Source organism: Erinaceus europaeus, chromosome 12 (assembly GCF_950295315.1).
Source record: "Erinaceus europaeus chromosome 12, mEriEur2.1, whole genome shotgun sequence".
Taxonomy (NCBI): Eukaryota; Metazoa; Chordata; class Mammalia; order Eulipotyphla; family Erinaceidae; genus Erinaceus; species Erinaceus europaeus.
The window spans coordinates 42624760-42648679 of record NC_080173.1 but is presented as its reverse complement, the minus strand read 5'-3'; the positions used below and the strand labels follow the sequence as shown (position 1 = coordinate 42648679).

The following is a 23920-nucleotide window of genomic DNA, read 5'->3' as shown; positions in this document are numbered from 1 at the left end:
TGCTGTGGACTCCTTCCAGTTCATAGATAAAAGTTATTATCTATCTACTAAATATGACAACTCTCTTCAAAGCAGTCAGTCCTATACTTGGGTGGATGGCTTAACAAGCATGGCGTGGGGCTGCATGTTCATCTCCACTTGCCATTTGACCTCATGCATGAACTATACAACTGAACTGATGCTCCTGGATTCTAAGCTCTTTAAGGGCAAGCATTCTATAATGTGAAATAAATACTTATTAAATACATACCCAAATAAAAGTATATGGCAATATAGCAAACTTTCTGGATAGAAAAGACACTTTCCATCTCCCTTCCATAAAACTTTTACAACTTAGTCACACTGGCATTCAACTATCAGCATTGAGACTCGAAGCACAGCACCAAGCTAAATGCCAGGCAGGTTGCCACGGACTATAGGAAGAGTCACCAGGCTGCTTTCACATTTTTATGTTCAAGACAACAGAGCATCTTAGAGACCAGACCTTAAATAAAATCCACTTAAAAATAATAAAACAATAAAGTTACACCATATATTATAGAGAGAGGTTTAAATAAAAAGGTAGATTTGGGGGAGTCAGGCAGTAGCGCAGCGGGTTAAGTGCAGGTGGCACAAAGCCCAAGGACTTGTGTAAGGATCCCGGTTCGAACCCCGGCTCCCCACCTGCAGGGGAGTCGCTTCACAGTCGGTGAAGCAGGTCTGCAGGTGTCTATCTTTCTCTCCCCTCTCTGTCTTCCCCTCGTTTCTCCACTTCTCTCTGTCCTATCCAACAACGACATCAATAATAACTACAACAATAAAACAACAAGGGCAACAAAACGGAATAAATATTTTAAAAAATCTTAAAAAAAGGGTAGATTTGTCTAAGTCTGTTAGACAAGCAGCAAATTAACTGCAAAGAATTGGGATTAAAGAATTGCTGCTGTTGATACTGCTAAGTTAAAACAACTGTATGTACATTAGGGTTTTATTTTTTCTACAGGTTAATAAATTCTTATTGTAGAAAATTTATAAACTCCAAAACACATGCAGAGTAAAATGAATAATTCTACTGTCTAAGACAGAATCATCTTTAAAATGGAAGAAGTAGCTGCATTTAATTCTACTGTCTAAGACAGAATCATCTTTAAAATGGAAGAAGTAGCTGCATTTAATTCTACTGTCTAAGACAGAATCATCTTTAAAATGGAAGAAGTAGCTGCATTTCCCTTTGCTGCTGCTTCTGCTGCTGCTTCTCCTTCTCCTTTTCCTTCTTTTTGCCTCCAGGGTTATTGCTGGGGCTCAGTGCCATCACTAGAATCCACTGTCCTAGAGGCTATTTTCCCCATTTTGTTGCCCTTGTGGTTCCCTTTACTTCTTTACTCTTTAAAACATTTCCTTTTTCTGTGTGTTTTTAGGTAAATGCCATTTCATAAAATGATAGATGTATAAAAATACTGGGAGAGGGAGTCAGGCGGTAGTGCAACAGGTTAAGCGCACGTGGCGCAAAGCGTTAATGGACCAGCATAAAGATCCCGGTTTGAGACCCCAGCTCCTCACCTGCAGGGGAGTCGCTTCACAGGCAGTGAAGCAGGTCTGCAGGTGTCTATCTTTCTCTTCCCCTCTCTGTCTTCCTCTCCTCTCTCCATTTCTCTCTGTCCTATCCAACAATGACGACATCAATAACAACAATAATAACTACAACAATAAAACAACAAGGGCAACAAAAGGGAATAAATAAATAAAATAAAATATTAAAAAAAAGAATTAAAAAAAAAGAATAACTGAGGATGAAATTAAAGGTGATATGACAGTCATCCAAGTATTTTTTGACTAAGGACTAGTTAATACAGACAATGGGTGGCCACAGAGATTTCTATCTTATCGCTACCACTTATTTCTATTATTCCTCTTATTCCAGAAACTAGCTCCTTTCTTCAGCTGCTCCAGGGCTGGCTGAGGCGGGATCTGTAGAAACAAGATGACTAAGAGCATTGGAAAAAGGAAGTTGCTTTGCTCTTTCTTGCAAACTTTTCTAGGGCTGGTTTCTTCAACAGCAGCTACCAAGAACTGGGCTCTTTTGATACAAGTTGGTTATGATGCAAAAATCAAGGCCTGGTTTCAACTATATCCTAGAAATAACTATCAGAAATAGTGAGAAAAAAAAAAGGGAAATATTGATGGGTTGTTTTGGGTACTTTGAAAGATTTCTCTCTTTGGGTTCTTAATAGTTTTTATGATGACTATGTAATTTATTGGGTGTAACAGGAAGGTAGGAGAGAAGCTGGCATAGCATCTAAAAGCTATGACCTCTGAGACATTAGGAAAAAAGGAGAACTCTAATTTCTGTGTCATATGAAGAATCCATATTCTGTTCCACTATGAGCTAGGAGAAAAGGGAAACTCCAATCACCAGTAAGTGGCTGCAGGATAAAGGAAGTAGGCAGGTCAGTCTAGGGTAGTACCTTTGGGAATCTCACAATGGTCAGAAGCTCCTTATCCTTTAGAATACTGAAAGTCCTGTCTCTTCTTTCCTTCTTCCTTTCATAATAGAGATATTCAGTCTCAAACTAGAGTATTTGTCTTAGGATTCAGGGACGTTCTAAATTTTAGTGGATAGGAGTAGGGTTTCTCTATTTTTTAAAAATTTATTTATTTCTTTTTGTCCTTGTTATTTTTTTATTGTTGTAGTTATTATTGTTGTTCTTGATGTCGTCGTTGTATAGGACAGAGAGAAATGGAGAAAGGAGGGGAAAACAGAGAGGGGGAGAGACAGATAGACACCTGCAGACTTGCTTCACCGCTTGTGAAGCAACTCCCCTGTAATTGGGGAGCTGGGGGCTCGAAGCAACATCCTTGTGCCAGTCCTTGTGCTTTGCACCACCTGCACTTATCCCACTGTGCTACTGCCCGACTCCCTGGGTTTCTCTATTTTTCTGGTATTGCAAATGAGGGAAGTTGTCCCTGTACATTTCAATTATAATTATCTTTTGCAGAGAAATGTGTTAACATATATAAAGCAGATTGCTTTACCTACATATTAGCAACATTTCCTAGAAAGGGAAACAGATGCACACTCATATGTATGCAATGTTATACTCTTTAGTTTTTCTCTTACAAGCTAAAATGACCTATAAACTATTAAAAAGGCACCTTTCCTTTAAAAGAAAAATTGAAAAACATATTTCTAGTTCTCTACAGTGGTTTTAAATACTAGTTTTTCTACGAACTTTGAAAAAAGTAACAGAGCAGAAGAAATAGACTCTCAGATGTCAACCTTTAGGCCCCAAGCAATGAAAATACTCAAATCACACAGATATTCATTCCTTCTTAGAATGTGTTATAGACTTTATAAACCTATTCCTTAAAAATGGCATTATCGGGGGTCAGGCGGTGGCGCAAAGCGCAGGGACCGGTGTAAGGATCCCGGTTGGAGCCCCCGGCTCCCCACCTGCAGTGGAGTCACTTCACGGGCGGTGAAGCAGGTATGCAGTTGTCTATCTTTCTCTCCCCCTCTCTCTGTCTTCCCCTCCTCTCTCCATTTCTCTCTGTCCTATCCAACAACAAAGCAACGTCAACAATGGCAATAATAACCGCAACGAGGCTGCAACAACTAGGGCAACAAAAAGGGGGAAAATGGCCTCCAGGAGCGGTGGATTCATGGTGCAGGCACCGAGCCCAGCAATAACCCTGGAGGGAAAAAAAAAGGCATTATCAGGGGACAATGGCAGGCTTTTGCTTTTCAGTAAATCCATATTTTTGCAGTAAGAGATTACTACTTTTACTGCTATTGCTCACATGTTTACAGAGAACCTCACTGTGCTATAAAGCCAGTATAAACTGGCTAGCCCTTAACAGAGTAGGTAAGGCAGGAGAAATTATCTCCATTTTATAGACAAAGAAAGAGACACAAAGATATTAAGGGACTAGTCAAGGCTGTAAATCCAGAAGATGTTTGAACTAAGACTCAGACTCAGGTTTCTTAACTCCAAGTCCAATGAAATTATAGTCATCACTTTTCTTTGCTGGGGGTATGGGGGTTAATTACAATATAGTTGTTGATATATGGGTATAATTTCTCATCTCCTTGTGACAGATGTCAGCAAAACACTTTCCTGATACTAATGTCATGTCTTAGTAATAATTTAAGACAGAGATAGAAGAAGACCTTCTGGCTGTGGAGAATATTTTTGTCCCAGCAGCATTAGCTGATGATTAACATTTAGTTATTGGGCTGGATGGAGGTGCATTTGGTTGAGTGCACATCTTACCATGCAAAGGGCCTGGTTCAAGACCCCAGTCTCCACCTGCAGTGAGGAAGCTTCACAAATGGTAAAGCAGTATTACAGGTGTCTCTATTTCCTTCTCTATCTCACCATCCCTTTTTAATTTCTCTCTGTCTTATCAAATAAACTTAATAAGAAGCAAGTATTAAAAACATTTAGTTATTTAATTCTGAGCTATCTGAAAATGATGTATACCTATATTCTTACCTTATAATTTTATTCATTAGTAAGTATTATAGATATGCACTGCCAAATAACAAAACACAAGCCCTATTTTTTAAATAAAGGTTTTTAATATTTATTTATTTATTTATTTTCTCTTTTGTTGTCCTTGTTTTTCATTGGTGTTGCAGTTATTGTTGTTGTTATTGATATCATCGTTAGGACAGTGAGCAATGGAGAGAGGAGGGTAAGACAGAGAAAGGAGGAGAGAAAGATAGACACCTGCAGACCTGCTTCACTGCCTGTGAAGCAATTCCCCTGCAGGTGGGGAGCCGGGGGCTCGAACCGGGATCCTTATGCCAGTTCTTGCGTTTTGCACCCTGTGCACTTATCCCGCTGCGCTACTGCCTGACTCCCCAAGCCCTATTTTGAAAGCATGATTTTCCAGGGGGTTGAGCAGCACTGCACTGGGTTAAGTGCACATGCTACCATGTGCAAAGATATGGGTTCAAGCTCCTCATCTCCACCTGTGGGAAGCAGGTCTGCAAGTCCCTATTCCCTCTCTTCCTTTTGGTAGTCCTTCCCCTCTCAATTTCTCTCTGTTCTATGAAACAAAATAGAAAGAAAAAAAGTTTGAAGAAATGGCCACTGGGAGCAATGGATCTGTATCCTGGAACTAAGCTCCAAAGATAACCCTGGTTGCAATAAGAAAATAAATTAAAAAAAGAAAAAAGAAAAAAAAAAAGAAAGCATACTCTTCCAGCAAATATTTGTGACAAATTAGTGTAAATGGAATCAATAAAATTTCACTATTTCCTAATGAATTTGAAATTATTCATATATATATATATATATATATATATATATATGTATACACACACACACACATATCCAGTTTACATAGAACATCCTGAGAAATCTACTATGCCAAGCAAAGTATACTCATATAGAACTTTATAACCATCTAATATCACACTGGCTTAATAAATGGCCAAATTGACACTAAGCTGTCAATTACCACACAGGCCTTTCTTTCTTTCTTTCTTCCCCCCAACAGAGTCTAATTCAAAAGTCACCATATCTGTGATTACAATTAATGTGTCTGGAAAAGTGACTAAACCTCTTTCCTTAAGTGGTTATATATCTTATTGAGTCATTTTGTAGGCATTAGCTAAAGTTAATTTTGAAGAGATAGATGGAGAGATACTCATGTCTAGGCCTGCACCATTTGGAGTCTCTACTATTATCTGCTTATTTTGCTAAAGCAACCTAAAGCTTAAAGAGTGACTTAATATTACCAAGACTTCCTAATAACATCTGAAGTAAAGCTGTAGTAAGATGTCTTCTCTGGTGGAAAGGACCTGGAAGGGAGGGTTAGAGTGTTATGCAGAAAACCAAGAAATGTTACACAAGTACCAACTACTGTATTTTACTGTCAACTATAAACCAGTAATCTCCCAATCAAGGGGAAAAAATAATCTTCTTGAGAAAGTGTTAATGTGAAACAAATTTTATGAAAAAACAAAGATGTGCTTCCTAGGAGTCTAGCAACAAGTTTCCTACTGTTGCCTACATTACACCCTTAGGTGCCAGAGATGTGAGGAAATTATTTTTTAACAACTTTTAAAATCTTAAACTAAATGAAATCAATTTTATTTATGTTAATATCAACTTAATGGTATTGTGAACTTCAAGTTTTTGTACACGTTTATAGTTTCTCAAAAGTTTTTGAAGTAGGATGTTGTACATGGGTTACAGATGGACAAAGAAATCAAATCTCACTAGTTCCTGGGAGGCATGGAATACACTAGAAGTACTGCACCTCTGGCCAGCTGTGAATGCTTTATCCACTCACTCAGGTACATGACCAGATATTAGTGTTTTCTATGTGCTTCGAGACTAAAACGTTTGTGGAAAACTGAACTGAAAAAGGGTGGTTTTCAACAAATTACAAGAAAGCAATTCAGGGACATACAGAGGAGGTCTATGAATTTGATTACCTGAAATGTTATGTAAACCTAGTATTAAAGCAGTAAGGTTAATGGGCTTAATTAACTATTCTTAAACTTGATGGAATCTAAGGCAACTGATTTTTGTGTCTCTCTCTCAAAGAAGCGCAGCACTAGAAGAGGTCTTTGACTGACCTGGTGAGATAGCATCAGTCAATGCACATCAGACTTTTATGCCTGCTGCTTAAAGGTCCTAGGTTCAATCCTTGGCAACATCACAAGTCAGAACTGAGTAGTGTTCTTGCATCCCACTCCAGCCTCTCTCTCATTAAAATAAATAAATACATCTTTAAAAGAGATTTAAGAGGAAAATAATAAAGCTGCTTGGGATGGGAAGACAGTATACTGGTCTTACAAAAGACTTACATGCCTGAGCCTCTGAAGTCCCAGGTTCAATTCCCAGCATGATGTGTATGCCAGAGCTGAACAGTGCTCTGGTCTCTTTCGTTGTATCTTTCTATCTCACTTTCATAAGACAAAACAAAACAAAATAAAACAAACCACACACACACAATTAAAAAAACAATATAGAGTTGTTGGTGCTGCAGGTTATGGGAAAATTTACCTGATCTTAACTGCTTTGCTATTTTCTTCCTTGACATTAAAATGAAGGTTTTTACCCTTCTGATCTTGAAACAAACAAACAAACAAACAAAAAACCACACATTCCCCTCAACTTCCATAAATCTGCAAAACTTGAAAAGAGCCCCAATGTCATCCAATAAAAGAGAGGGCTTTGGGAATCTCACTGGAAGGAGGGGTTTCTTCAAGCCTCTCACTGCTAAGCTGGACATTTCGTAACACTGGACAAATTGTACATCCAGCTCAGGGAGGGTGAACTGCAGTGGTCTTTTACCCTCCAAGCCAATTGTTAGCTTTTCACAGGAATCAGCAGGGAAGCATATGTGAAACCTCTGTGGTGATGGTGAGCACCCCCATGTCTTGTGTGACTCTGCATGTAGATGAAGCAGGCTGGGAGTTTTCTGAGCTGCTGCTGCTGAGTTCTCAGAGCAGCCCTTTTCTCAGGCGTGGCTCCCTGCTGGGACAGCCCTTTTCATTTTCTCTATCCCCCCTCGATCTCTTCTCCTGCAGAACACAGGGAAACTTGATTGAAATAAAGACCTAGGCAACATGTTTTATTTTCTCCTGTTCAATCCATTTTAGAAAAGCTTTTAATTGGTTTTAAAAAGATGCTAAACAAAATGTGATGATGTTTTTTCAGTCTTCATGAACTGCAGATACCACATTTTATACTTTCAAAGGGCTAATAAATCAATCATGAAATTTACTCTCCAGACAAATTTAAAGTACATTCACTGAATACCAGGTTCATTAAAAATCTTAGAAAAATTGAAAATCCAAAGAAAATTATCCTAGTAACTGGAATCTGACTTGAATTTTTAGTCTTACACTGAAAATCCAAGACCAACACAACCACAAAGAGAAAAAAGGAAGGCTTGTGAGCCAGTTTTAATAAGCCAATTTACAGTGAGGGAGGGGTTGTAGGGCAAGGGGAGAAGTAGAAAATAGAGTATCTGGATATGTAAAAACATAGTGCCCCTGAAGGGATTCTATTATTTGAACATGTGCACACATGCACAAACAATTTTTCTGTGTGAAAGCTGGAATTACAACAAATACAAAATTAAGGATTCTGTGACTGATATGATTACTGTATTATATACATGAATGGTTCTATCTAAAGGACAAATGTCTACAAATTTTGTTTTCTTAAAAGTGGTAATGCAGGTTTCCTACCATTCTACACATCTCTATAACATTCAGCTTCATATACTTAAAAATTTTTTTTTCTGAATAATATTCCATTTTATGTGTATACCATGTTTTATTTTATCTCATGGACATTTGGGCTATTTCTACTTTCTGGCTATTATGAATACTGCTGCTTTTAACATTCATGTGTAAGTTCTTATTTTCTCAACTTGACAGATCATCTAGGCAGAGAATTAGTAAAGAAATGAGGGAAATTAATGAAGAGATAAATACACTAGAACTACTGGACATTTTCAGAGTCATTCACCCTGAGAAACTAGAATCCACATTCTCTTCTACATGGGTCATTCTCAAGGATAGACCATATATTAGGCCCAAAAGACAATGTAAACAAATTCAAGAGCATTGAAATCATCCAAAGCACCTTCTCAGACCACAGTGGAATCAAATTAACAATAACAAACAAAAAATTAGTGAAAGTCTCCAAATATGGAAACTCAAGAGTACACTACTTAACAACCACTGGGTCAAAGAGGAAATTAAGGATGAAATCAAAATGTTTTGAGAATAAAAATGAAGACACAAGCTATCAAAATATTTGGGACATAGCTAAGGCAGTATTGTGAGGGACGTGCATAGCCATACAAGCACACATTAGGAAACAAGAGAAAGCTCAAGTATACCTGACTATACATCTTAAAGATTCAGAAGAATAAAACAAAGGAACCCTAAAGCAACCAGAAGGACTGAAATAACTAAATTTAGGACAGAAATAATAACATTGAAAACAAGAGAACCATACAAAAGATCAGTAGAGCTAAATGTTGGTTCTTTCAAAATTGACAAATGATTAGCAAGACACATTTTAAAAAGAGGGTGTGGGGGGAGGAGAAGACTCAGATAAGTAAGATTGTAAATGAAAGAGGAGATATCACAACAGACACCACCAAAATCCAAAGTATCATGCAAGGCTTCCATGAACAACTATATGAAATGGACGAGTTCCTAAATATATATAAACTTCCAAAGCTAACAAAGAGAAGGTAGAAAATATGAACAGAGTAATCACAGCCAAAGTATATTGAAACAGTTGTCAAGAACCTTCCCAACAATAAAATTCTGGACCAGATGGTTTTACAATTGAATTCTACAAAAACCTTTAAGGAAAAGTTAATACCTCTCCTTTGAAAGCTCTTTCAAAAGACTGAAGACACAGGAATACTACTTTCCATGTAGCTAATATCACCGTGATACCCAAAGCAGAAAGGAACAAAGAAGATTAAATCAAAAATCAGCCAATGGGATTACATAAAATTAAAAAGCTTCTGCACAGCAAAATAAACCACCATCCAAACAAACAGACCCCTACAGAATGGAATAAGATCTTTACATGTTATACATCAGACAAGAGGCTAATTAACTAAAATACATAAAGAATTTGCCAAACTCAACAATAAGAAAACAAATGACCCAATCCAAAAATGAAGAGAGGATATGTACAGAATATTCGCCAAAGAAGAGATCTAAAAGGACAACAAAGATATGAAAAAAATGCTGACTGGTGGTCAGAGAAATGCAAATAAAAACAATGAGATACCACTTCACTCCTGTGAGAATGTCATACATCAGAAAAGGTAACAGCAGCAAATGCTGGAGAGGTTGTGCAGACAAAGGAGCCCTCCTGCACTGCTGGTTGGAATGTAAATTGGTCCAACCCCTGTGAAGAGCAGTCTGGAGAACTCTCAGAAGGCAGAAGTGGACCTACCCTATGATCCTGCAATTCCTCTCCTGGAGATATATCCTAAGGAACCAAAGACACTCATTCTAAAAGATTTGTGTATACCTGTGTTCATAGTAGCACAATTTGTAATAGCCAAAACCTGGAAGCAACCCAGGTGTCCAACAACAGAAGAGTGGCTGAGTAAGTTGTGGCATATATATGCAATGGAATACTAATTAGCTATTAAAAATGTCAGTTTCACTTTCTGCACTTCATCTTGGATGGGGCTTGCAGGAATCCTGGTAAGTGAGATAAGCCAGAAAGAGAAGGATGAATATGGGATAATCTCACTCAGACAGAAGTTGAAAAATAAGAACAGAAGGGAAAACACTAAGCAGAACTTAAAGACTACAGTTAGGAGAAGGGTTCAGGTCCTGGAACATGATGGCAGAGGAGGACTTAAGGGCGGTTGAATTATTATGTGGAAAACTGAGAAATGTTACAGATGTACAAACTACTGTATTTTACTGTTGGCTATAAACCATTAGTCCCTCCAATAAGGAAACAAAAAGAAAAAAATAAAGAAAAAGACAGAAAGCCAGGCCAGATAATCTTTCCAAATCCTGCAACAATAGGTTTTTACATGCTTGTGATAAACTGTTTACTCAGAGAGCTCACCATTATATGTAAATCACTGTAAAAAAAAACTGTGAAAATGTCCCTTACTATATTATTTTTACCTGAGGAGGTGCTTTTTTCAGCAACACAAGAAGAGCCTGTAACACCAGGTTAGAAAATCGAGGTCCAATGGGAACATAGTCTGGAAAAGAAGCATTGCCATAGTTAGAGAGTTGGTACACATGCACATATTTAAACACGCATACTTTACTGTGGTAGGAGTAGACACAGTGCTAAATCAATCATACAACTAACAATAAGAAAAAATAAGAAAAAATATCTTGGGCTGGGGAGTCAGTGTAGTAGTAGTAGGCTTTCATGCCTGAAGTTCAGAGGTCTCAGGTTCAGTGCCTGCCATCACTATAAGCTATAGTTAAGCAGTGCTCTGGTCTTACTATCTATCACTCTCTGTCTCTCATTAAAATAAACAGATATTTGAATAAAAAGTATCTGGCAGCAACTTCAATGTTAAACATACAAGAATTTTCTACAAAACTGCTTAAAGCTTCTAAATAGCAATTTTGCACTCATGTAAATATCTTGTCTAGTATTTAAAATTGTTTATTTATTTCCCCCTTTTTTGTTGCCCTTGTTGTTTTTCATTGTTGTTATAGTTATTATTGTTGTTTTGCTGTCATCATTGTTGAATAGCAGAGAAATGGAGAGAGAAAGGGAAGACAGAGAGGGGGAGAGAAAGATAGACACCTGCAGACCTGCTTCACCGCCTGTGAAGCGACTCCCCTATAGGTGGGAAGCCGGGGGCTCGATCCGGGATCCTTAGGCCAGTCTTTGTGCTTCACACCATGTGCGCTTAACCCACTGCGTTACTGCTTGACTCCCCAAAATTATTTATTTTTTTAAGGGGACTAAAAACCTCAGTTGTATTTTCCAAACATTTGCAAGAAATTACTACAAAATAAAGCATACCAAGAAATAGTAGGCACATAAGTAAAAACATTACAAGAGAAAATAAGTTGGCAGATGAAAAGTAATAATAATGTCAGACATTTCAATATAACTGAAATGATAGTATAGTCACTAGAAATGGTCTCCAGATAGTGAAAAACAAAGAACTCTCTAAAAGAAGTATCACATGTTAAAGCTCTACTAATCCCTTAAGATTCAGCACAAATGCCAACTTCTTAGCTTTCTCTGTATATTGCACAGGCTCCCTTGACCTGTGCTTAAAACTACCATTAAACATCAGTTCTCTGGAGACAAGAGATCCTTCTCTTTACTGAATATCCAGAATACATGGTATATTCTACTTTACATCATTTTCTTCCAATATAGGTAATGATAATCTTACTTATCTTTCTGAAATCCAAATAATTCTAACATAGTAGTTAGAGTAAGAACTCTCATTGAATTATTGCTTAATAAATAATAAGTACAGATAACAGCTATTCATACAAGTGGCATATACTTAGAGGACATACATTCCTAACATAGTAGTGCTGCTATAACCACAAATCTCAAGTGTGTTTAGACAATGGAGTTTACACAGAGCTATGTGTCTAGATACTTTTAAAGAAACAAAACATTCTTAAATAAAAAATAAATTAAAAAAAAAAGAAACAAAACAAATCAACAAAAATAGCAACGATCAATTAGGCTGAAATGTGTTATAAAGAAAAAGTTGACCAAAAAACCCTAGGTCTTTAGATGCAACTATCAGCTTAAGAAGACCTCAAAGATACACCTGCTTTGAGTTACAATAAACACAGCTTTAGGAAACAGAAAAACAAATAACAAAGTCTGTTGTGTTAAATTACTGCACTTCTCCCCACTTACCTTTTATTATCCTTTTTAAATGTTTTAAAATTTATTTTACTTGATAGGACAGAGAGAAATTGAGAGGGAAAGGGGGAAAGAGAGAGAGGGAGAATAAGACACCTGCAACACTGCTTCATCATTTGTGAAACTTCCTCCTGTAGGTGGGGAGCAGGGTCTTGAACCCAGTAATGTGTACATTCGACTGGGTACACCACTGCCTGGCCCCTATTATTCCATTTTCATCTTCACAATTACTCTGTAAGCCTAGTAAGGAAGGGGATAGTTTCTTTCATTTTAAAACATTTATTCTTTAGACATTGAGAGCTTGTTTGGTGGTTCTAGCAGGGGAGCACAGCTACTTATATATGTTCTACCGAGAAGACAGACCCATCTTCCTTTTTGACCATGGAGCAGTGAGGGAGGAAGGGGACACCTGCCTAGCCAGCCAGGTCAGCTGGATCAACTCTGGTGATCAATGGGTAGCCAGATCACCTTCACATCCTATTTATTTATTTGGAAGAGAAAGAATGAGAGAGAAAAACCAGAGCATTTCTCTGACATGCATTCCCAGGGATCAAAGAACCTAAGACTTTATGTTTGTAAATCCTATGTTCTACCCCATGAGCCATTCTCCAGTCACTCAGTCTGTTTGGCAAGAGCAGAGGATGAGTTGTGAAGAGCTATCAACTTTTACTTTAACTGTTAAACTGTAGATCTCATGCCAATCCTAAACCTGTTTTCATTAGTCCCATCAAAGCTCACAACCTGAACTCCTGAGTTATATGTAGCTCTGAGGCACTGAAGAGCACATGTATCCTTCAGCAAAAATCACTATCATTTATTATGAGCCGGGAACCCTTTGGAAGATACAGACTAATAAGACATGGACCTTTACAGGAAAGGAGTTCATGGTGAAGTTACAGTCATAACGACTTCAGATATAAGATATGATGATGCTTTGTTTTCTTTTAAGACAAAGAAAGGCATTATAAACACCCATTATTTTTCTCTTGTAATTTGTGAGATACTAGCTGTAATGTGCAAAGATAGTACAATAACAAAACTTATGACTCACCAAGCAGTCTTTCAATGTCATCCACAACCACACAACTGAGCTGGGATTTGTAAGCATCATCAAAGATCTGGAAGAAAGCAAAACCATTTATTACCTCACTGCTCTCCATAATTATGACAATTTCCAAGAAGATAAAATTTAGTTAATTCTTGAGCAATGCCTAAAACACCAATAGTTCAGACTATACTAAATTAGAATTTAATGGATAATAGGATTTGAGACCTAAAAGAGTTCTTGTAATTTAAAGATGAGGGAATTGAGGCCAAAAGCTATTAAATGACTTGCCCAAGACAACAAGACAAGATTATGGCTGAGTGAAGAGCAAAGTAATACTGTTTTCAGCTTCCAGAGCTAGACGTGTCACACCTGGTCACGCTAAGAAACAATTGGTCATTTACCAACTGACAAATCCCATCAAGTTGATCACAATGGTCTCTCCTATCTATATCAGGAGCATGACTTCAATGTTGTGCCTTAAGACCAAGATGGAACCACTTGGGGTGTGTAGAGTAATTTGGATGTCAATTCACTATAGGTAAGAATTATGTGTGGTCCAGGAGGTGGCACAGTCGATAAAGCACTGGGCTCACAAGCATGAGGTTCTGAGTTCAGTCCTCGGCAGCACATAGACTAGAGTGATGTCTGGTTCTTTCTCTCTCCTATCTTTCTCAGGAATGAATAAATAAATAAATTCTTAAAAAAAAAAGAATTGTGGTCCTGTTAAACAGGAAAAACAATGAGAGAACAGAATCCTGTAAATTCAAATTAGACTAAATTCAAAAGTGTGTTTACAAAATAATTAAGGTTGGGTATAAATGATCAGATAGGTAGGTCTAGTTCTATTTTTAGAATTAGACAAAAGATAATAATAGTACACTGTCTTAAGACAGTCAAGGAAATAAATTAAGTAGATAAAGAAGCTGTTATATCCTGAGAAGGATATACTAATTTCAAACTAGATGGAAGAACTAATTTGTACTAAGTTGAATATAGATGCCCCAGGTCTTGAAACCAGCCTCTTTAGACATGCTGCTCTTTATAACCTTGCATTATACTAGTGACTGGATTAAGAAATAGAATGTGTGAGAGAGGTAAAAGGGGTCGTGTGCATTTAATTTGAGCAGAGTTGCTTCTTGAAACTGGTTAAGTTGCAACTGGAATTGCTCAGCCTTTGTCTCTGTATGTTGCTAAGAAAATTGTGAGTGTTCCCTCCCCTGTGGTAGTATATTATATATGTATATTTAAACTGTTTAAAAATAAAACCTACATTAAATAACTGCTGTAGATACTTTTCTTCTAAAATGTTACCAGTAACTCACATAATAAACTAGTTATCTGTAGTGTTTGAATCACAGTAGCTGAGAGAAGTTGATGAGACTACATACTGATATTTTATGGGTTCAGACCCCAAAAATGCCTTAGCAAGGTTCCTGTAGCATGTAAGCTTTATTTTTATTTTGTGAAAGGAGAAGAACCAGTTCAAGAAAAATATTGACATGGGCTGGGAAAAGAGCATAAAGCTTGAGGCTCCGAAGTCCCAGGTTCAGTCCTCAGCACTACCATAAGCCAGAGCTGAACAATGCTCTGGTATCTCTGTCTGTCTTTCCCCCTGTATCTCTGACTCATTAAATTAAAGTAAATAAAATACTTTTTTAAAAAAGAAATGAAAACTATAGATATACTGCAAGCATCCAACCCTTGATGTTTCAGGTTTCTGTGACTCTGATCTAAGGTGTAAGACTGGCAGAATCAGCCAGAGTCCACAGCCATATCACCCTGAACACGCCTAATGTCCAAAGACTGTGCCAATCAAATGCTTATTACATCAGAGCCTTTAGTAGAATTCTGAAAATATTTTGAAGAGCACACATTATTTTTTTTTAATTTTTTATATTTATTTTCTGTTTTGGTGCCATTATTATTATTGTTGTTATAGTTATTATTGTTGTTGTTATTGATGTCGTTGTTAGATAGGACAGAGAGAAATGGAGAGAGGAAGGGAAGACATAGAGGGAGAGAGAAAGATAGACACCTGCAGACCTGCTTCACCACCTGTGAAGCAACTTCCCTACAAGTGGGGCGCCGGGGGCTATAACAGGGATCCTTACATGGGTTCTTGCACTTTGCACCACATACGCTTTACCTGCTGAGCTACTGCCTGAACCGAGCACACATTATTTTATTTTATTTTTAACATTTATTTATTTCATTTTTCCCCTTGTTTTTATTGTTGTTGTAGTTATAATTGTTGTTGATGTCGTCATTGTTGGATAGGACAGAGAGAAATGGAGAGAGGAGGAGAAGACAGGGGGGAAAGAAAGATAGACACCTGCAGACCTGCTTCACCACCTGTGAAGTGACTCCCCTGCAGGTGGGGAGCCGGAGGCTCGAACTGGGATTGTTACGCTGGTCCTTGCGCTTTGTGCCATGTGTGCTTAACCTGTTGGCTACCGCTCAACTCCCTTGCACACATTATTTTAATGACTGCTTGAACTCATGACTTTTTAAGATGCCACATTGGCTCCAATCTTTAAAAAAGCAGCAAAAACCTACTGGGGAACTGCTTTTCCACTGTCTTAATGTCAGCAACTCAAAGCCAAAAAGAACCACCATTATATATCAAGAAGCTGAAATAAATATCCTTTTTTTTTTTTTTTTTTAAGAGAAACCAGAGTGCTGCTCAGCTCTGGCATAAACAGTACTGAGATCAAATGTGGGTTTTGGGGCATGTAAGTCCTGTGCTTCACCTCTGAGCTATCTCCCTGGCCCTTATTAAAAGAGAGGTTGGGGGTGAGGGCAAGGACAGAAAAGCAAAGAGTGTTTCTCTTTCTACTCTTTAAATGCCTTACCAATTTTTCCTCTGGGAATAGTTTTTCCTTTTCCTTTTCCTTTTCCCTTTCCCTTCATTTCAATTGCCAAACCAAATCCTTTCAGTTCTGCCTCCATAATAGTTTTAGGGAGTATAGCTTAAGCATAGAGCACTTGACTACAGAATAGCTCTAGAATCCAGCTGCTAGTGAACCATGAACTGTTGTACAAAATAACACATTCTCCAAGTTTTTTCTTTCCTCTTCTTTCTCCTTCCCCTTCCATCACCAGGATTATTGCTCTGACTCAATGCTTGTACAACTCCATTGCTCCCAATTGCCTTTTTTTCCCCCTTCCTTTCTTGTAGATAAGGGGTGAGAACAGAGAGGGAGGGCGAAAGAGACATAGACACAGAGACACCACCATTCAATGAATCCCTTCCTCTCAGGCATTCACATATGATCAGCCCAGGTCTTCTTTATATACTCTTCTCCTGGATCCATGCTTTCTGCCTGGGTTCCTCAACAACATTCATACCTGGCTTCCAGGTCCAGGTCCAACAAAATCTTGATTTAGAAGATACTCAGATATGACTGACGAATGCAGGAGACAAGTCACAAGACTAAAATCCACATCTTTATGCTCACACTAAACTGGAAAGTTCTTATACAACTTTAGGCAGATTAACCCAACAAAGGACTCCAGGCATTAGAAGTAAAGGTGTTCCTTTCATAAAGAAGAAGCAAAAGTAAAATTGCACCAACTGCCTCAGAATACTTATGACTGGAGCACTGAACCTCCCACCAGCAATAGCATACTAGTTGTTCCTGTTCAAGATCAAATGATGCCAAAACAATGGTTAACCAGGTGGGCTATAACTAATAGTTGTGTCTTATAGATACTTAAAAATTAATTAAATTCTGTTTCTAACATTTAGTAACATACAAGTATGATATTCAAGCTCTTTCTTGTTGGAGAAATTATAAGTTGGGGGATCCTATAAGTTATTGTGCAAACCTGGGCACTTAAAGGGGGAAGCTAATAATAATCATGCAGGAACAATTGGTAAAAACCAGATTGCTCAAAGCTACTATGGTCATTTTGCTTTCATCAGTGAGTTTCCTATACAGCAAGTAAAATTATCAGCATGTATACATACATATAACATGTACATACAGTCTTAGAGCCAGGTGAGAAATCTGAAAGAGAAAGAAAAAAGAAGAAGAAAAAGGAGGAGGAGGAGAAGGAGGAGAAGGAGAAGAAGGAGAAGGAAAAGAAGGAGGAGGAAGAGGAGAAGGAGGACGAGGAGGAGGAGGAGGAGGGGGGGGGGTGGCGGCACCAAGGAGAAAATTCAGTGATATAACACAAAATTTGTATGCTCTAAGTTCCAGGTTTGATCCCCAGAACTGCATAAGCCAGAATTGAGCAGTGCTTTGGCCTCTTTCTCTCTGTCTTTAATTAAAATAAAAGTACATAAACATTTTTAAAAGGAAAAAGAAATTGAGAAGAAAAAAAGTGGAAAACAGTGGAATCAGTTAACATGAGAAAAACTACAAGGTCTACTCTAGATAACAGATTACCTACAGATAACATAGATTCCAGTGTCTATTTCTACTTGTGCACATGATGAGACCATCATCATTAAACTCCCTGGCTCTTACTTTCTTGTACACAAAGGTAGGTAGGTGGAACATCAGAGACAACCCAATGTCAAGAGGCTGGGCTTGAGGCATGACCATGCTGTACACACTCAGGAAGCACTGAGGAAAAGGAAGCATGGGGCTTCTGCTACAACGGCTAGGGGTGAGTCTAAACATAGTCAAGGACACCACAAGTTCTCAAGGGACAGAGAGCCCACTTCTGGAATCTTTAAAGAGATTGGGAGACACCTGTGTGTAGGGAAGGGGCAGCAGCTGCAGACTCTGTAGTCTGCATGAATAAAAATGGGAGCATACCAGCATTAGCTTCATGCTAATCCCAGTCTTTCAGAGTCACAAACCACAGCAAAGAGAACAGCAAAAAATGTTCTAAGTAGATTCTATCCTTCATTTTCTAAGAATTCTTTAGTGCTCTTAGGTAAGTGAACCCAAGTTCCAAGGTTCTTTGGGGGCTGAAAAAGTTCATCTCAATTCTGAAGTGGTTGGTGTGAAGTGACTAATTAGTAATAATCTGATGACAGTAGGAATCTGATGACTTAGAAAATGTCTAATGTAGTAAATCTGTCAGCAATCAGTTGAAATTATACTCTCTATATTTGGTGGCATATAAAAACATAAATGAGCAAATTCAAATTGGTGCTATCAGTAATAATCCTTAGTTTCTAAAATTAACCTGGGAGCAGAACAAGCAAGTATTAGCTGTCTTCTAATAAAGTGGCCCCAGGAATTGGACCTAAATTTTTGGCAGAGCACTAAAGCTTCCTGGAATGACCTTAAAATTTCTTATTTGAGGGGCTGGGTTAAGTGTACCCAGCGCAAGGACCAGTGTAAAGATTCTGGTTCGAGCCCCTGGCTCCCCACCTGCAGGGGGGTTGCTTTGCAAACAGTGAAGCAGGTCTACAGGTGTTTATCTTTCTCTCACCCCATCTGTCTTCCCCTCCTCTCCCCATTTCTCTCTGTCCTATCCAACAACAATGATAGTAATAACAAAAAACAATCAAACAACAACAAAAAAACAAAACAAAACAAAACAAAAAAAAAAAAAACAAGGGCAACAAAAAGGGAAAATAGCCTCCAGGAGCAGTGGATTCATAGTGCAAGCCCCAGTAATAACCCTGGAGACAAAAAAAAAAATTCTTATTTGTTTTCCTGCTTTTCAGGGATAATTCTTACATTTTCACAAAACAACAAGTCACAAATGATGGTAGTCTTAATATAAGATACCACAAGGTCTCAAAGTTCTACTAAAGAGCTGCAGCATCCTCCCTGTATGCCAAACAGACACAGAGTGCATTAAGTAAAACAAACACTTGCTACCCAGCCATCCAGGCACCTGTGATCACTTCCGCAGTGCCTATTCCTCAGTTAATATGTGCACAAACTTCAACAAATCAGCTACATGATATATTAGGATGTTAACCAAAAACTTCCAAATTCTGTTGCTTAGTAACAGCTGTCAAAAGATCTCATTTCCAACCCTGCTCTTTGTATGGACTAAACCATGAAAAGAGGAGGATTAGGCACCATGATTCTGTTCTATGCAGACTACAATTTGCAGTGGGATTTACAGGGGGATATTCAAAGAAGATTATTTCTTTTTTTGCAAAGCTGGTGCAAAGAAAAATTTCTTCCATTAATTTTCAGTTCTTTAAAAGCAAAACTATATTATCTTATTAGTGGGCAATAGCTATAAAAATCACTGAATGTTAAATTTATTGAAACAAATTAGTCAAATCTGACTGTTCTATCTTATCTATGTACTAATTTTGTACTTGGGAAGCATCATGATTAGGTAATTAGTTAAAATAGGATTCTACTATTTTGTCTTTTTAACATTACTAACAGAATCATCAAAAAAGATTTTAAGTATAGCTGCAAAAGTGGATAAAGGAATGATAAATACCTCACACAGACACTCAAAAGTGTTGGGGAATTTATCTGTGGAGAAGAGATTTATTAAGCAAGTTAGAAGTACAAGATGAAGTTTTAAATTAATAAAGAATAAACTACTTTCATTTGTACCAGCAACTGTCATATATGAACAAGCAGTATTTGAATTACTATTAAATCTTGAGAAACCCTAGTGGCCCTTCCTACTAACAAACTCTTACCTCTTGTTTAAGTAATAAAAATGTATATGAAATAGTTTATATTCAGATGATTTATCTCTATAAAAAATCAATGCTATAATATTTCTGCATTTTACAAACTATTGCCATTACAATTCTTTTTTTATTGCAATTCTTTCAAAAAGTCTTTTAAAATATAGATTAAAATGCAGCTCTTGTGGGCCCTCTCAGGACCTTGCCTATACATCAAGCAGTGATGGTAGGGATAGCTTCAGTCTCCAAAGGGAGGCTGGGGTATCCTGCCCTGCCACTTGAAGAAGACTGGTCCTGAAATGAGTGCAGCCTGCAATGTTCCCAGCTGTGACCATGAGCTGTGAGCTCAGACCAACAGGGACTCAGAGGCTACACAGGATCTGGTGCCAAATACAAATATATATGGGCCCTGGGTCAGGTGGATGGAAGTAAGTTAATTCAATCCACAGATTTTTTTTTTTTTTTTTTAAAGAATGGGAGTTACTTACTGCTCTAATCCAACTTTCTAGCCCTTTTCTCTACTCTGACACCATTTTCTCAATGTTTTTATCCAATTTCATGCTAGCTATCAAACTCAGGCAGAGATATGGGCCCCTGGAAACATGTCTACGGTAGACTTGCTAGCTTTCTTCCACTCTAGGATTCCTGACCGCATCTGCTCTGTTCCTACTTTTAGATTCCTGTTCATTAACTATTTTGTCTAACTTTATGTCCTGCTACCTTCTAGACACCAAGTTGCAGATGCTACCATGAGTACATCCTGACTTCTCTGGGCAGACAACCTCACCAGTGTGTCTTGGAATCTCACCTCTCCAGAGCTCTGGCCCACTAGGGAAAGATAGAAACAGACTGGGGGTATGGATTGACCTGTCAATGCCCAAGTCCAGCAGAGAAGCAATTACAGAAGCTGGAACTCCTACCTTCTGCACTCCCAAAACAACCTTGATCCATACTCCCAGCAGGGGAGAAGCAATAGGAAGAAGAGGATAAGAAGGCTCTGAACTCCAGCTCCATCAGCACCCGGAGAGAGGAGGAAAAGGAGAGGGACATATGGAGGTAGTAATGTTGTCATGAGTGTCTTGGAGCAGGGAGGGAGGATTAGATCAGGAAGAAAAAGGGGGGCAATTATTTATAAATGTAGATGGATAGTTGTCAAGATAATGGTTGGCCCATGTCTACAACCTTAGGGGAACTGCAGTAGCTTACAGTGGGGAGACTGAAGATTCAGAACTCTGGTGGTAGAAACGGAGTGGATTTATACCCCTGTTGATATTTAATTTTGTAAAATAAATAAATAAAAATAAAAAAGAGATCAAATGACAAGCATCATAAAAATGCAGTGGAGAGATAAGTGCTAATCCTTTGCCTATCAAAATGGCAAAAATATTTTAATAACATCAAGTATGGGTGGAGTTGAAGGAAACTGACATTCTCATATGATGGGGTTGCAAGTGTAAATTGGTACAACTTCCTGAGATGTAGACTTTATACATTTAATACAAGATTTTTGATCATAATATTTTAAAATTATTTTTTATCTTAACAATCAAAATTCTAAGAATTTGTCTTAAAGAAACACCCAAATATGTATATACAGTAATATTAAAGTGTGGCCAGGAAAGCAGCCCAGCTGTTAAAGGGCAAAATTTGCATGCCTGAAGCTTCCAGCTTGATTTCTGCTATGGCCTTTACTGGACTGGTACTATGGTCTCTCTTTCTCAATAAGTAAATAATAATTTTGGGAGTTGGGCGGAAGCACAGTGGGTTAAGTGCAAGTGGCACAAAGTGCAAGGAACAGCATAAGGATCCTGGTTTGAGCCCCCCGCTCCCCACCTGCAGGGGGTCGCTCCACAAGCAGTGAAACAGGTCTGTAGGTGTCTATCTTTCTCTCCTGCTCTATGTCTTCCCTTCCTCTTTCAATTTCTCTCTGTCCTATATAACAATGATGACATCAATAACAACAACAATAAAAAACTACAAGAACAATAAAAAACAAGGGCAACAAAAGGGGAAATAAATTAAAAAAAGTAAATAATAAGTTTTTAAAAAGTAATGAGTAAAAACAGAAACAATACTTTATTGAGTATATACCACACCTCAAAGCACTGCATGGTACTTTACAGAAATTACCATCTCATTTGATATTCCTAGTAAACCTATGAGACAGCTATTAATTCTATCTTCTTTTGACAGATGAAAAAAATGGAGGCTTGTACATGAAGTGACTTTAAGAGCTGATAAGCATGATAAAGCTGGGATTCAGATTCCAGTTAATTTGAATCTTCAGCTCATGTTCTCAGTCAGTATAATGTGATCCTACTCTAATAAGAAAAATAAGGGCAGTAATTTTCCTAACATGGTAGTTGTAAGGACTATTATTATTTTATTTATTATTTTTTAAGAGACAAAGAAGCAGAGGGAGGGCCCAAAGGGGGAGAAACCATAGTACTGAAGCTTCCTTTAATGGAGTGGGAGACCGGTTTGAATCTAGGTCATAAATATGGCAAAGCAGTACACTATTAAAATAAGCTACTCTGCTGTCCTCAACAGAATATCATTTATAAGTGTGAATGAATCTGGAACTGAAATAAACTACAAAGAAAAAAATAGAGAGAGTCTAGAGCTAATCCAAGTGTTTAATAAAAAGGGATTACTGAAAATAGATATTACTCTAACATAATAGCAAAAGAAAAAATTAGTTAAGTCATAGGCCCCTTGATACATACCTAAAACAGACTTCCTAGCTTCTTACAACATGAAGACCCTAAATTTCATTTGCTATATTCTGATCTTTTTAATTTTAAAAAAAATTTATTTATTCCCTTTTGTTGCCCTTTAAAAATATTTTATTTATTTATTCATTTATTTATCTATTTATTTATTATTTGAGAGAAATGCAGAGAGAGAGAAACACCAGAGCACTGCTCAGCTCTGGTTTATGGTGGTGCAGGGGGATTGAACCTGGGATTTAGGAGCCTCAGGCATGAGCGTCTGTTTGCATAACCATTAAGCTATCTCCCCTACCCCTTGCCCTTTTTTAAAAAAAATTGTTGTTATTGATGTCATCGTTGTTATTATTGTTGTTATTGATGTCATCGTTGTTAGATAGGACAGAGAGAAATGGAGAAAGGAGAGGAAGACAGGGGGCAAGAAAGACAGACACCTGCAGACCTGTTTCACCACGACTCTCCTGCATTGTGCTACCACACAACTCCCACTATATTCTTATTTTTAGGTTCCTGATTATTAAACAATTTGTCCTGCTTCATATATTACCTATTGTCAACCACCAAGTTGCAGATACTACCATGACACCAACTTCCCTGGGCAATATGTCCTGAAACCCCACCTCCCCAGAGCCCTACCCCACTAGGGAAAGATAGAGACAGGCAGGAGGTATGTATGAATTGATCTGCCAATGCCCATGGACAGCAGAGAAGCAATTACAGAAGCAAGACCTTCTACCTTCTACACCTCATGAAGAATTTTGGTCTAGGACTTCTGGGAGGCATGGTCATGGAATAGCAGTGATGAGATCAGCACTCTCCCCAAAACAACAAATAAATACAAGACCCAATATCTACAGCTGAAAGATCTACAGCCTCAGGTGGGTTCTCAAGCACGGTTGGGGTGCTGGCTGAAAGATTAATGCAACCAGGCCAGAGAAGTGCCATTTTGGCCAGTGAATGTAGTTCCTAGTGCTGGAAGAAAAGGGAAAGGAGCTTAAAACTTCTCAATCTGGGAGTCGGGCTGTAGCGCAGCGGGTTAAGCGCAGGTGGCGCAAAGCACAAGGACTGGCATAAGGATCCCAGTTCGAACCCTGGCTCCCCACCTGCAGGGGAGTCGCTTCACAGGCGGTGAAGCAGGTCTGCAGGTGTCTATCTTTCTCTCCTCCTCTCTGTCTTCCCCTCCTCTCTCCATTTCTCTCTGTCC

The 23920-nt window shown here is 38.1% G+C and overlaps 1 protein-coding gene across 2 annotated transcripts in view; it reads right to left on the bottom strand.

Annotated features, from left to right (window-relative positions):
• The window catches only part of NSF (N-ethylmaleimide sensitive factor, vesicle fusing ATPase), a 210663-nt gene that overhangs the window by 29057 nt on the left and 157686 nt on the right, over positions 1–23920 (bottom strand). For both annotated transcript variants that reach the window (XM_007529655.3, XM_060203295.1), the window contains exons 16-17: positions 13420–13486; positions 10631–10710 (exon numbers count right to left, since the gene is read on the bottom strand). In XM_007529655.3, the coding sequence (XP_007529717.2) occupies positions 10631–10710; positions 13420–13486 (147 nt within the window). The remainder of the gene's footprint in view (positions 1–10630; positions 10711–13419; positions 13487–23920) is intronic.